We start from the raw sequence: 14,296 nt of genomic DNA on the forward strand, positions 1-14,296 counted from the left end.
AATTTGATGATTTATACTGAATTTTCGAAGTTTTCGCGGACGGAAACATGAAAAAATAAAGTCGAGTTTGGTTCGAAATAGGTAAAATCGAGTCAGGTTAGAATCGTTAACCCTGCCAACTTAAATTGTCACCCTTAATATTTTTACAATTGAAACTATACATATTCATTGTACATTTAAAGGAAAGACTAAAGCAGAAACAGTAAACCTATTATCTATACACAACTTATTAATGTCGATTTCAGAATCCTCTTAACAATCATTCATTTACTAGAACAAGATTTCCCAACAACAGATTTAAGGTTATCTAGTTTGGTTCATCTTGGAATCCTCTAGAATGTTGAACAAGAACTGTGGGAGAGAAGCAATTTTCGGGAGATTAGCCAGCAGCTCACCAAGTGAATCTATTCTCGACATCTTCGGGAGATTGCATGACTGTCCATTACTGCATTATGATCAGAATTTGTCAATTGATGAAATGAAAGGACAACAAAATAATTACTATACAAACTATAATTAGTTGCACTCTACCTGATTAACTATGAGAAGGCTCATAATGTGGAAACATTCTGGAACATTTAGGATATCAGCAGCTAGAGGAAATTAAAAGGAAAAAAATATTACCTCAGAATAACAAAGATTAGCTAATAGAAAAACGTTCCTTGCTTCAGGAAATGTAGTCCAATCTGGCTTACCCAGAACACAGCAAATCTTGTACAATTGATCTGCCTCACTGCAATTAAATAAATTAAAGATTGATAAGCAATAGAAAATTGGCAAGCCATACTCAGTACTTTTGGAAATGTTTACATAGATTTGTGTAATTTCAGAAAATTGCATCTTAGAACTGCTGTTTCAATATTCAATTCAATCCTTGATGGGGAAATTTAAGAAGACTAACAATCACAATGAAGCTATTTTAATATGTTTCTTTATGTATCAGTATTAAATTCGCGTGATTACCTTTCTCCCGGGAAAATGGGACACAAAGTGAATAGTTCAGCTAGTATTGCGCCAACAGCCCACATGTCTGATAACAAGTTACAATTAGATTTCAAAGCACAACAAGGACAGCGTAATTGTAACTGCATTAAAATCGCTAAGCTGAAGATTTAGAAATTCAGGAATAGTAAGCATACAAAAAATTCATCCATTCATGAGAAGAACAAGGAAGAATTGTATATAACATACCAACGGATGGAGTATATAATGGGGATTGCAGCAAGACTTCGGGCGCTCGGTACCTTAAAGTATGAGTGAATGCAAAAAACGTAAAGATGCTGACAGAAGCTTCATATTAAGACGAACTACACATAAAAGGAGGAAGAGAAGGCTCCTGAGATAGAATTGCTTAAACTTACCAGCGTGTGGAGACATACTCAGTAAAGGGTGGCACTGATGATACTTCCCGAGCCAGTCCAAAGTCAGCCATTTTTATAATCTGATTGGTAACCAACAGGTTCTCTGGAGAATCAGAAAAGAAAAAACAGTTATAATTATCTCATAAGTTGGAAAAATTACTAGCAACTTGTTGACGTAGTGATAAAAGAATTGCAAGAGTGCACTTTATACCATACCTGGTTTCAAATCACGGTGAAAATACCCATTTTTATGCATATGAGCTAGTCCTTCAAGAACCTGATACATGAGATCTCTAATTTCTTTCTCTGAAAAAAGGATTTTGCCTGTCTCGCATAATCTGATATAGATTATACTCCTGTAACATAGTCAGCATTCAAAATAATAAGTAAAAGGTCAATTTATATCAAGGTCTGAATTTAGAGATATCTTGGTTAAAATGACATTCTAGACATCACACAAGAAAAAAAAATCAATTTTCTCAAAGAACTTGAAGTTAGTATAGATCTTCAATGTTACCATGTACTCAAATACGAAGAAAAGTTCATTGTTCTCTCTGACAATCTCCTTCAGCTTTATGATGTTAGGATGATTCAATCTGCGAAGTGACTGCAAAAAGAACATCAAGAGAGATGAAATATAATCCTGCAGAAGTAACACGATGAAACTATATACAAGAGGGGAAGGAATGACATTTAAATAAGAGGAGCAAAAAGGTAAAGATGCATAACATCTATCTTCTGTACAGAGGTAAGAGTTTGCATTCCAGATCGACATGTGACATGTTAATCATCTTGGTGCAGGATAATGACGACGAAGAACCCTAATTTTTGGATCTGATCGATCTCTTTTATGATCAACAAAGATCAGATGATATGTGTCTTTATACTGTCTTTTATAAATCGTTTCTTATTTGTTTGTAAATCAAATATGTTGGGAACTTTATATGTAATTACATTGGTTTGTAAATCACACATTACTCAATAATTGTAAAGCATTACATTACCTCAAATCACAACTTCTGGTTCACAAATCACAATTTATTTGTAACTATCCAGATTTGTTTAACCCTCTATAACTTGAAACTAAACCATTGAATCATTTCGTTCAAAATTCAAAGATTTACCTCAATCACACTTCTTTTATCAAATAACAAATAAAAAAAGATAAATAAATTAAATGTTTGAACCAACTTAAATGAAGTGGCCGGCAGGGTATCTACTATGAGATTCAGCAATGCATCAATTTTGATGCTTGGGATAGAACTAACTAGGACAGATAAACCCAATGCAAAACCTTGCCTAGCACACTGTAAACGGGACATATTAGTTAAAAAACATCATTAACATGAAAGCACCAATAATACAGAATTTGAAGTCAGCAAATGTAAGGTAATATACCTCCATTGATGAAGAAATACCACGAATAAACCTCCAATTGATTCTTCGTCAACTTTCATTTGTAATCCTGCGTGACGCACCCTGCGTGACGCACCCTGCGTGACGCACCCTGCGTGACGCACCCTGCGTGACGCACCCTGCGTGACGCAACCAACCAATCAACCTGCATTCAACGAATCAGGGCGAATCAATGACGTTCTGTAAAGGAAATCCACACAAACAATCATATGTATAGGAAATCAACACAAACAATCATATGTAAACGAAATAAACACAAAATATAAACGAATATAGTGGAAATTTTTGTTTCGGCCGTCGTCGTTCGCCGTTGGAGCCGCAGTTCGCGTTTGGAAGTTCTTCGTAGCTATAGACCATTGAATATGGTGGAATGGTCGACGGTGCCTCTTCGATTGGTTCTTCGGCGATGAAAAAGAAGAGAAAGTCTTCTCCGCCGCTATTAGGGTTCACGGCGGAGAAGACGGGAAGAAAGGGGCTGGATGAGAGAGAAACTGAAACGAAAATGAAAAAAAATTAAGTCTTTATAGGGTTCAGGGTGCGTCACGCACCTGGAGGGTGCGTGACGCATGGGTAAAATGGTCATTAAAAAATTTGGGGGTCACCAGCGCTATAAAAATTAGTGGCCCGCACCATCGGCTATTTGGCCATATTTTGGGGTCATTTCCTCAAATTTCCCCTATTCTTCTGGAAAATTAATCAAGATTAAGTGAGAACTTGTAATTGTGTTTTTAGCTAGTGTTACAATTTTATAATGTCTGACAGATTGGATGTATCAAATATTAAATCGTGAACACTAATATAATAATAATTTAATAAAATTGATCGACAATCATAATATTCGGTTATTTTAAAATCTAAATTAAGGTCGTTTTTTATATCAAAATGTTATACAGTTAGGTATATATCATTTAGGTATATATCAATTTTAATGTTTCTTCCCTATTTTTTACAGTAAGTGTAAAGTTAAAAAAAATAAAGCAAAAAGAAAAATCATGATTAATTTCCTAAACTAGGTTATAATAATATTTCATTACCTTCATAGCATGAATTCTTTTGTTCTACCAATATATGTAACATACATCTGTATATATGAAGAGAATGTTGACATAGCATTTGAATTATTTTTGAGATTTGATTCAAAATTTATCGTGTGAAAAGCATGTTCTATTACACATCTCTATTGGGAGATTTGGAATGAACAAAACCATGTTGTGTTGAATTCAACCTCTCCAAAGAGCCTTATTACATTGAGTTAATAATTCATTACACTTACACTTGAATTTCAATCTCAACTTTCCAATTGTACATCTCTTCTTTTGGAACTGGGATGGAAACTGTTAGCAGTCCTCTATCATTGTCATACTCGAATCCTATCTCGATGTCATCCAATGAACATTTATGTGGCCTTCGAGACGAATAAGCACCAAACCGTCCACACCCCCTAACAGTCAGAGCTACCGTTTTGGTCCAGGTTTCTTGGTTAATTCTGGAAACAGGATTTGCATTATCATCAAACTCCTCTACTGCACCACCGCTATTAAACATGTCAAGCAATCCCACCGGTGCAAAGAAAACAGATTCACTTATTTCCTGAAGAATACCAAAACATCACAATTTTATGTTATGTCCTGAATCTTACATATTTCAGGCATTACTAACTACTCACTATCAACATAACAGTTTTCATAGTACCTTGAGTGGACAGAAATGAAAAACTTCGTATTCCAGTACTTTCAGTTTCACTGGCAGTGACTCGCCTTTCCCTAACCGTATCAGGTCACCTGAAATCTCGAACCATAAGTATATACATATAATGCAGGTTAAATTTGACCAACCAACCAACCTGATTTATGAGCAAACACTACTGAATCTCCATTCATGTTGGCCCCAGCAATTTGGGCAAGAGCAAAGACATCCTCTGCTTTGACATATCCGGTTAATATTCCAGGATTTGTATTATGAATCCGCATTTTCTTTTCATCCTTACACCACCCGGCACCTTGACAATTGAAAACTCCAACCACCCCAGAGCATTTGTTTGCATTCCAGATTTTCAGCAAACTCCAGAAAAGATAAAACAAGAATCATCGATATAAATACTCTCAGTTCACAAAGGTAAGACCAATTCCAAATCTGCAAATTTACCTTTTCCCATCTCTAGCTGGATCAACAAACAAACAATCCAGAGTCGGTCTTCCAGGTAACTGCCCACGAAGCACAGACCCATCAGGTAGAACTAGCTTCTTCAGAAGATCAAAATTATGGTTTCCAGGCTTATCACTGCCAAATTTAAACAAACACTTACCATATCAAACCTTAACTTCTGCTAAAAAACAAAAACTGTACCTGACATAGATTGGACATCCTCCAACTGCACGGGCAGCAGCATGATATTCAGCAGCTGGATGCAAACTCTACAAAACAGGAAACAAAAACATGTTTTTCTTTATGTGTGTTTTGGGTTGCCGAGTCTAGTTTAGAGTTTAATGACTTACATGAAACATATCCCAATCCGGTTGCATGAACTCTCCAAGGAAAACAGAGTTGTAAGCAACAGAAGATATATGAACGGTATGAGAAGCAGGATCACGAGGATAAAAATCATCAGAAGCTCTAACAACAGCTGTCTGTTTGGAACTATAAATCCCATCAGTATTATGACACATACAAGCAATGCAACCATTATCACTGAAGTTTCTCTCAATCGAGGCTTCTAAAGCCTGAAGATAGTCACGGGTGAGTGAAACCCTTCCTCCATAACCAGACCCCAACGTCTCAATTATATTCTGCACATCCACCTTCACACCATCAACTCCACACGAGGCCAGGTAACCATGAAGATCATCATAGAAACTAAACACCTTTTTTGGGTGAACCAATCCCAAGCCATGGACAGATAGAATGTCCATGACAACATCCCGCTGGTTTCCTAAAACGCCAGGAGATTGAATTGGATATTCAATAGATGACTCGTAACGCTCCATTCCAACTGCTGCCGGATTTACTCCACCCCAGTAGCCAGCTAAAGCATGCCATAAATATACATATTTCACATTGTGATTCTTCTTAGCTTTCTCTACAACAGTCTTTAGGCAGTTCTTTTGGAATTTTTCGTTTTCTTTTATGCCAGTCAGCCTGTTTGCAAATCTGAAATTAAAAGAAATTAAGAAAGTTTTGATCATGCAGTTCCAAATCCTGTTAACTATTAATATTTTGTCTTACTGTGCTCCTTCTTGAACAACAGAACTGCTGTCAATCTGTTGCCAACCGTCGTCTATGATTAAAAACCGTGGAGGAGAACTCCCACCTGACAAGCTGCAATGGATAAACACAAAAGAGGAGGTTGATTTCTACACATTTTTTCCCCTTTTATTGAATAAACAAAGATATACCTTTTAAGGCCAACTTCAACACCTTCAGCTGTGACATCTGTGTAAAAAGCATCCCATGTGCACCAGCCAAACCAGTCCAGAAATGAAGGCAACTGTACGTATAGAACTCAAATGTAAGCAAAATTACGACAAGATCATAGTTTAATAATTACCTTCTTCTCTTCGCGATGACGAAATGTTTGCAAGTGCTTTTCAACAGATCTGCATCATTAATGGAATCAAGTCAATTACAGTCAACAAATGAATTAATCAAAAGTTTTAACTAAGAATGAATAGCTGATATATATACTTTACAGCCTGGTATATAACTTCAAAGGGGTTGGTTCCAGCATGGATGTAAACAAGAGAAAGACCATGATCTGTTTCAACAGCCTTATCACCGCTTTCAAGACAAATCTCCATTTCATTATTTTCATTTCCCTGAAGAACAGCACGGAATTGACCCTCTAGAAGAGGAAGGAAGACTGTATAGATAATGGGATCATCATCATCTGTTACATCCTTACTTTCCACAAGTATGAATTGCGTTTCGAGTGGAATATCTTTCCCATTCGTTCCCATCCTTTGAGTCATCCACCAGAGTTTAAAACGGAACAAACACATGAATCGAAGACCCCTGTAAATCAACAACAAATCCTAAATGGTTTCTAAATTTAAAGGAAGGAAAAACATGTAATTAAAACTTACTCTAAAGCACCTATGGGAAAGATATGAAGGCTTTTGCTAGTTTCAGCCTTAGCACCAATGAAAGCACCGGTAACAAGACCTGTGGTTGGTTCAGGGGTAAGAGCTATATTATCAGGAACCCCAGTCAGTATGGTCCTCCCATGAACAACAAGGTTTCTATCATTGATGGAGATGTTCGTAGTAATCGCCATATGTAGACTGTACTCAATCGTGCGTGATTCTCAACACTCGTTACTGTTTCTAAATACCAAATCAAACGATGAATTTTCAATCAAATCACTTGAAAGATCAGCCTCACTTGATCAATCAGTAGCTATACAGAAAATTTGATGCTGTGTAGAAATGCAGATAATTTTAGATGCTCTAATTTCTATATCTGTCTAGCGTTGAAGGTTAGGTATTAGATCCTTGACACGTCAGGATTTATCAAAACAGACAGACTTTTTAGGAGGTTGTTCTTGTCGGTTTTAGTACGTGTTACAATCAAAAACTCATAAACCAAAAGCAAATTTATATTTTCAAAAAAATGAGATTATTTTTATTTGTTTTTGCTATCATTCCGAATTTATGATCATCTTAAAAAAGAGTTGTTCCTTATCCTTAACATTACGTTAAATAATAATAATAATAATAATAATAATATAAAATCATCGTTAACCTTTCCAACAATCTCCAATTCAATTTAATGTATTTTGAACATATTTTAGTTACTTAAAAATTACAGGTAATAAATAAATTTAAACTTAATTTAATCTAACTAATTATTTAATTGTATGGTTAATAAATATAAAAAGCTAAACAAATTTTTTAAAATATTAAAAATATTTGTATCATACTCAAATAATATATAATATAGCATACATATACATCACTTTTATTTATATTTTATATAAATTCTAGATTGTTTAATAACATCTTATTTAATTGTTTTATATGTTTAAAAAATAAAATAAAATTATAATAAATTAAGTTGTTTCAACTTTCAAGTAAAACTTTAATTGGCTATAGATGTTAAATTTAGTATAATTGAATTTTATTCTTTAGATAAAAACCCACCAACCTACTAAGCATTAACACTCTAATATAAATAACTCCATACAATTGTTATATATTTCTTTCTACAATTTATTTATCTTAACTAGTCTTAGAAGATAATTAAGGTACGAGCAAAGCTGTCAAAAACGCGAGTTAACTTGTAAATTCGTTCGAGTTTGCGAGTTGACTTAACAAAAACGAGTTCTGAATCAAATAAACTCGTTTTTAAACAAAATCGTTTAAATCGCGATTTAACTCGTTGAAATCGATAAACGCGATAAAATCAGTATAAACGGACGATTTTACCTTAAAATTTTCTTTCCCGATCTTTGGTCCGTAGATCGGGAGTTGTGAAGGTCGTAAGAGATGACAATGTGAATGGATCAAAAAAAAGATCTATGAAGAAGGAGACTCTTGAGAGTAAGATTTGAGAAAAATATCTTTGAAGAAGAGAGAGAATAAAGAGAGATAATGAAAGTAAAAAAAATGAATAATTAGAATTTCTTAAATTAAAATACCATGGTTCACAATAAATAAATAATAATATAATATATATTTATTTTTCTAAATTTTATTAATATTTATTATTTTAATATATATATATATATATGTCCGTAAACAATAATATTTTTTTATTTTTAATTTATATATATAAACAATTTAGTAATAAATATGTTAGAAAAATAATTGTTATAACTTATGAAAAGTTTAATGAATAGATAAAACTAAGTTCAAATATATATGTTAAACCGCTAAGTTATATCAAGTATATTAATTGGTTTAAATATAACAAAAAGCTGTTGCAAGCGTAGTGGTAAACATCTTTACCTGTCACACAGGTGACCAGGGATAAAATCTCATTGGCTGCAAATAATATTTAAAGTTTTGCTATTTCAGGGAAACTGATGCATTCGGTTGAAAATATATATATCGTTCGGTTTGAAGTAAAAGGCTCTGGTCAAACCGGTTCGGTCAGTAAAGTTCAGTCAACTGGCTCGGAGATCGGTCAAACCGGTTCAGCTCGGTCAACCGGTTCGGTCAGTAAAGTTCAGTCAACCGCGGAGTTCGGTCAACCGACACTTAATGAGCCGCTCCAGTCATAAATGTTCTGGTTGATTAAATGCAGCCGCTCGGTCATAAATGATCTGGTTGATTAAATGCAGCCACTCCGGTAATAAATGTTCCGGTTATTAAATGAGCCGCTCAGTCATAAATATGTTCCGGTCATAAATGTTCCGGTTGATTAAATGCTGTCAAGTTCCGGTTATTAAATGAGTAATCCAAATCCAGAAGCAATCTCCAGGCAGCAGGTAGCTGCCAGGCATGCTTGTCTAAATCCAGATGCAATCTCCAGGCAGCGCAGGTAGCTGTCAGGCATGCTTGTCTAAATCCAGATGCAATCTCCAGGCAGCGCAGGTAGCTGTCAGGCAGGCGGCCGGCTAAGAGCATGTCTGCCATGTGTCCAACATGCAAATCGGCTAAGTGCATGTCTGCCATTTGTCCAAAATGCAAACCGGCTAAGTGCATGTCTGCCATGTGTCCAAAATGCAAACCGGCTAAGAGCACGTCTGCCATGTGTCCAAAATGCAAACCGGCTAAGTGCACGTCTGTCATGTGTCCAAAATGCAAACCGGCTAAGCGCATGTCTGCCATGTGTCCAAATTGATCTGTCCAAGAGGGAAGGCGTGCAAGCCTCTTGATCATTACCGGTTTCCAGCGGCCAATCTCCTGGAGAGAGAAAATATGACCGTTGTCATATTTTTCATATAAATAGAAGGCAAGGAAGAAGTAATCAAATCATAAAAGCGGAAAAAAAAAAGCATCAAATTATCCAAAACGTTTCTAAAAGTTATTAAGAGAGAGAAAAAAATCTATTGTTTCATTTACCGAAAGTTGTATTGTGTTGTGTTATTGTATTACATCATAGTGAGTGGTGTAACCGACGAGTAGCGATTAAGGCTCGTTCGGCATTGTGTGAGTGTTGTAACATTCAAGTTAGTGGAGATCCTTCTCATAATCTGAGAAGAAGGGGTGACGTAGGAGGGTTTGCTCCGAACATCCATAAAAATTTTGTCTCGTGTCTTTTATTTATTTCCCGCTTATTTACTCCAAAAACCAAAATACATTAACCGAAATATAATCCTACTCCAATAATCAAAACCGGTCCATTTCTCCATTCTAACCGACTCCTCCTAAATACTCTACAAACCGAATCGTGTTCGTTGCTTCAGATTGAAACGGACATTTCCGCACTTGAACTCGTTTCAAGAGTCTGTGACAATCTGTGTAGTGTTAAGAACAGTTATAGTCTCTAACCGGACTATCACCAAAGTGTTGTAAGAGGCCACCCTTCCTAAAACCGGAAACACCCCGGTCCTCCAAGGGCGTCCCCGATTCTAACAAAATATTTTAAATAAAAATTTAAGGAATGATTTTAGTATATGATAGGTTTATATAGGATAGCTATAAAATTATAAATTTGTTAAATATTTTAGAATTTATTTATTTTTTATTTAATAACTAAAATAAGTTTTAAGTAAACTCTTATTTAAACTCTCGATTTTAATAGCTTGGGTACGATTCCAAATAATTATGTGGTCAATGTAAATGGATTAATTATTAGTAACTAAATTTAATAAAAACAAAAATAAATACTAATAATAACAATAAAATTAAAAATGCTTGTTCTGTATCCTTAATTATGCCTAATTTGTTAGTTATAATCCGAATAAAATGAAACATTAACAGTATAAACTGAATTCCTTCCTGTCTCACACACCCAAATCCCAAATATAGAAAAGAAAAGAAAAGAAAAAGATGAACTCTATGAGACAATGATCCAATACTTCACCCTAAATCAACCTAACATAACGTAGTAGATCCAAGGTTTGGAAATTTCACCTAAGAAATGCATCCTCAAAATCATAATATTCACTTGACGAAGAACACAGCTGACCGAGGCGAGGATGGAGAAATGAAGAGAACTAAAGAATTCCTTAAGCCATAAGAGAAGTTAAAGTAAAATTTATATATTTGTTTCTGGTCAACTACCCTCGTCGTTATTTAAATTAAGCGATCCATCTTTAAACAATTTCAAGCTCAGACTGTTGTATCGATCCCTCGAGTACTGCCTCGATGCTTTTCTCCAATCTGTTCCAGCCTTCATCATTGCTGCAAATTCATCATAGCTTATCCGTCCATCCTGCATTATTTTAGTTTTAAAACAAACCAAAGAAATAATAACAACATCGTGGCTGGCTTCAAATTAAGCAAACAAAGCGTACCTTATCCGTGTCCACGTCATGCATGATCGCGTTGATAACATCGTCGCTGTTGGTTTCAATTTCATCTGCCAAAGATTCTCTAAGTTCATCCATCTCAATGTAGCTAGTTTTATTTCGATCGAAGAATTCAAATGCTTTCCGGAGATGTTCATCGTTACCCATCTTCCTAAGATGAACTGAGCTCGCAACAAATTCACCATAATCTAAATATCCATCCTTATCAACATCACCCTGCAAAGATAATACCATTCTTTTAATATACACTCATTCAAAACCGAAGCACTTCTACAATCGCACTTACCACTTCCATTAGAACCTCGAGATCAGCATCAGGGACCTGATGGCCAAGTTTTCTTAAACCAACTCTCAATTCATCTACATTTATCTTTCCTCTGTTATTCGTATCCATCACTTGGAATCCCTCTTTGAATCCAGCAGCTTCTTCAGCAGATAAATGCTCAGCGATTACCTAAACACATGTTTTCAAATTAATTTAACATTGAACAATCCAATCCAATCCAATCCAATGAAAGTTGACATGGATTTTGAGTAATTACCCTCAAAGCCCTCTTCTTAAGCTTGTTCATTACAGAAAACTGCATTAGTCTTGTTCTTACAGTGTCACCCAAAGACACATTTGAAGCCTTTTTAGCATTATGTAACCATGGATGCTCTGTAAACAAAACAAAAAAGTTCAGATTTCTTCCTTCTTCTTCTTTTTCTTCTTCAGTCCAACTTTCTATGAGAAGATGAGAAGGAGATGATTACCTAAAACATCATGTGCTGTAAGTCTTCGAGTGGGATCAGGATCAAGCATCTTTCTAACAAGATCTTTTGCACCTTCTGAGACTTTAGGCCATGGTTCCCTCTTGAAATCAACAACGGATCGAATGATAGCCTGCGCTACTCCTTGTTCGGTTTCTGCCCAAAAGGGAGGAACACCACAAAGTAAGATGTAAAGGATGACTCCAGCACTCCAGACATCAACCTCTGGACCATAATTTCGTTTTAGAACCTCAGGCGCCATATAATATGGGCTTCCAACAATTTCATTGAATCTTTCTCCTGGTTTAAAGAATACCGACAAACCAAAATCAATTGCTTTGAGTGGTGCGCTTTCCTTCTTATTAGCAAATAAAAAGTTCTCTGGTTTGAGATCCCGATGCATAACCCCGTGTTTATGACACATCTGCATGATCAGAGTAGATTAGAGGAATCATTCAGAAACACTCTATATATTTAGTGAAGAATTAATTAAATTCCAAACCAACCAACCAACCAACCAACCTGAATGACTTCGACAATTGTACGAGTAACATTGGCTGCAGCTCTTTCAGTGTAGTGTCCTCTTGCGACAATTCGATCGAACAGTTCACCTCCTTCACAGAGCTCCATTACAAGATGTACAGCGTTATTATCTTCATAAGTGGCTTTCAAAGTAACAATATTTGGGTGATGAGGCAAATTCTTCATAATCTCCACTTCCCTTTTCACATCATCAATATCCACCCTAGTTCTAAGCTTCTTCTTAGAAATAGATTTACATGCTAGCTTTTCTCCGGTCGATTTGTCAGTACATAAATAAGTAACCCCGAATTCACCTCGGCCAAGTTCAATTCCCAGCTCGTATTTCTCCTCAAGATCATGCCCTGTTGGATTGTCCAACACAATCGACTTATGTCCTCCTCCATTTCCAGATGTGTGGTTCCCTGCAAATGGGTTTTGCTTGTGTTTGACTCTTTTCTTCTCCGATTGAACGGATGGTGTCATACAACAATTACCCATCTAAAATTTCAAATTCAAATATACAGAGAAACCTCAAAAATTCAAATTTTAGGATGAAACACCTCTGGATCTGCGGAGAAATTGGGTTTTGGAAAGAAACGGAGGAGAAGATGATGAGTCTGCCCTGCTCCTGCTCCTCCTCCTCCTCCGACGTATTTGATCAAAAATACAGAAAGAGGAGAAGAACCCCAGAATCTGAATGTACGGAGAAGCTAAACGGAATATGCCAAGTTGGATGATTCTTGGATCTTGTATATGAAAGAGAGTAAAAATAGGGTAATAGATGTACGATTTTCCGGAGAAAATCACGGCTTGTTTTGGAAAGCGTAAGAAGGGATGGAATTTAAAAAGGATTGGGCCGGCGTGAGATGGGGGAGATGATTTCAAACGTTGGAAAGTTTGGCAGGAAGAAGAAGAAGATGAGAAATTAGCGTGCGAAACGCATTAATGAAAGCGGCAATGTAGAAAGAGAGAAAGAAAGGGTCAAGTCCATTTGGTTGGGATCAAGGATCTTCTTCTCCCTTCCATTGCCTGCCTGCCCTCTACTAAGAGGTTCTTTCTAATATTTACATATTTCAATCTAATTATTTTCTTTAAATTAATAAATTCAATTCTAATATATTTTATTTCAATTTTACGACAGTAACGTCCCAACTAAACTAAATGAAGAAATAGACAGGTGTAATTTAACACAAAAAAAAACAATCAATTAAAACAGCTTCTAGAAGCAATTTATTATTATTATTATTTATCTAGTGACACATAAATCTCTAAAGAGACTAGAGTCTGGTGTAAATTATAATATACTGAAGCAAAAAATAAAAATAAACTAGCAATTAAAATAACTTATTGTAAAAATTTGGTAATATTGAGTTTGGTTTTAGATTATATTGACAAAAGGAAGATCAATTTTAATCAATAATAAGTTATTGCATGTTTCCTTTATTCATTCAATTAACAACCTCTTGATATAAAATTTTCTTGTTAATTTATATGATTGAAAATTTTGCTTGGTTAATTAGAATTTAATCAATAGTTATTGGTAATTTAGTTTTAAAATTTTGGGTTAACAAATAAAAGGAACTATTTAAATTCACTGCTTAGTGAGGAAAATACTTCATTTGTTAATTCAAAATTTTAATGTATATGTTATTTAATAAAAAGACATGGATGATAATTAGATTAGAAGAGATAAATTTTGACTTCTAAAATTTAAGAATTAATTAAAATAAGTATGAAAAAAATTAAATGATGTTATTTATTTATTTATTTTTTAGGAGAGATTCTCCATAAAGGTTAATGACAAAAAAAAAAAATTTAGTGAAATGATATGTCA

The 14,296-nt window shown here is 35.0% G+C and overlaps 2 protein-coding genes and 1 pseudogene across 2 annotated transcripts; all 3 read right to left on the minus strand.

The window, feature by feature from the left end:
• Positions 1 to 588: 588 nt before the first annotated feature.
• LOC124923610 lies at positions 589 to 2,765 on the minus strand (annotated as a pseudogene).
• A 1,154-nt stretch (positions 2,766 to 3,919) lies between these two features.
• LOC124920640 (probable galactinol--sucrose galactosyltransferase 2) lies at positions 3,920 to 7,176 on the minus strand. The gene is made up of 11 exons (XM_047461174.1): positions 6,857 to 7,176; positions 6,459 to 6,785; positions 6,322 to 6,370; positions 6,170 to 6,261; positions 6,000 to 6,092; positions 5,273 to 5,924; positions 5,124 to 5,191; positions 4,923 to 5,057; positions 4,621 to 4,838; positions 4,470 to 4,558; positions 3,920 to 4,367 (listed from the first exon to the last, which is right to left on the minus strand). The coding sequence occupies exons 1-11, from the start codon at positions 7,045 to 7,047 to the stop codon at positions 4,047 to 4,049; spliced, it is 2,235 nt and encodes a 744-aa protein (XP_047317130.1). The 5' UTR covers positions 7,048 to 7,176; the 3' UTR covers positions 3,920 to 4,046.
• A 3,441-nt stretch (positions 7,177 to 10,617) lies between these two features.
• On the minus strand, positions 10,618 to 13,491 carry LOC124921573 (calcium-dependent protein kinase 32-like). The gene is made up of 6 exons (XM_047462248.1): positions 12,463 to 13,491; positions 11,944 to 12,364; positions 11,733 to 11,848; positions 11,477 to 11,644; positions 11,176 to 11,406; positions 10,618 to 11,093 (listed from the first exon to the last, which is right to left on the minus strand). Exons 1-6 carry the CDS (start codon positions 12,958 to 12,960, stop codon positions 10,935 to 10,937), a joined length of 1,593 nt encoding a protein of 530 aa, XP_047318204.1. The 5' UTR covers positions 12,961 to 13,491; the 3' UTR covers positions 10,618 to 10,934.
• Between the last annotated feature and the right edge of the window lie 805 nt (positions 13,492 to 14,296).

The sequence above is a fragment of the Impatiens glandulifera genome, chromosome 1 (genome assembly GCF_907164915.1).
Source record: "Impatiens glandulifera chromosome 1, dImpGla2.1, whole genome shotgun sequence".
In the NCBI taxonomy this organism is placed as follows: domain Eukaryota; kingdom Viridiplantae; phylum Streptophyta; class Magnoliopsida; order Ericales; family Balsaminaceae; genus Impatiens; species Impatiens glandulifera.

Excerpts from the sequence above, each read along its gene's own strand:
- LOC124921573 (XM_047462248.1), bottom strand. The coding sequence starts at position 12,960 with ATGGGTAATTGTTGTATGACACCATCCGTTCAATCGGAGAAGAAAAGA. Across the intron at positions 11,407-11,476 it reads TCGAGGTTCTAATGGAAGTG|GGTGATGTTGATAAGGATGG; the intron begins GTAAGTGCGATT and ends TTATCTTTGCAG. Across the intron at positions 11,094-11,175 it reads ATGACGTGGACACGGATAAG|GATGGACGGATAAGCTATGA; the intron begins GTACGCTTTGTT and ends AAAATAATGCAG.
- LOC124920640 (XM_047461174.1), bottom strand. The coding sequence starts at position 7,047 with ATGGCGATTACTACGAACATCTCCATCAATGATAGAAACCTTGTTGTT. Across the intron at positions 6,786-6,856 it reads TTTCCCATAGGTGCTTTAGA|GGGTCTTCGATTCATGTGTT; the intron begins GTAAGTTTTAAT and ends GTTGATTTACAG. Across the intron at positions 6,262-6,321 it reads GTCATCGCGAAGAGAAGAAG|TTGCCTTCATTTCTGGACTG; the intron begins GTAATTATTAAA and ends CTATACGTACAG.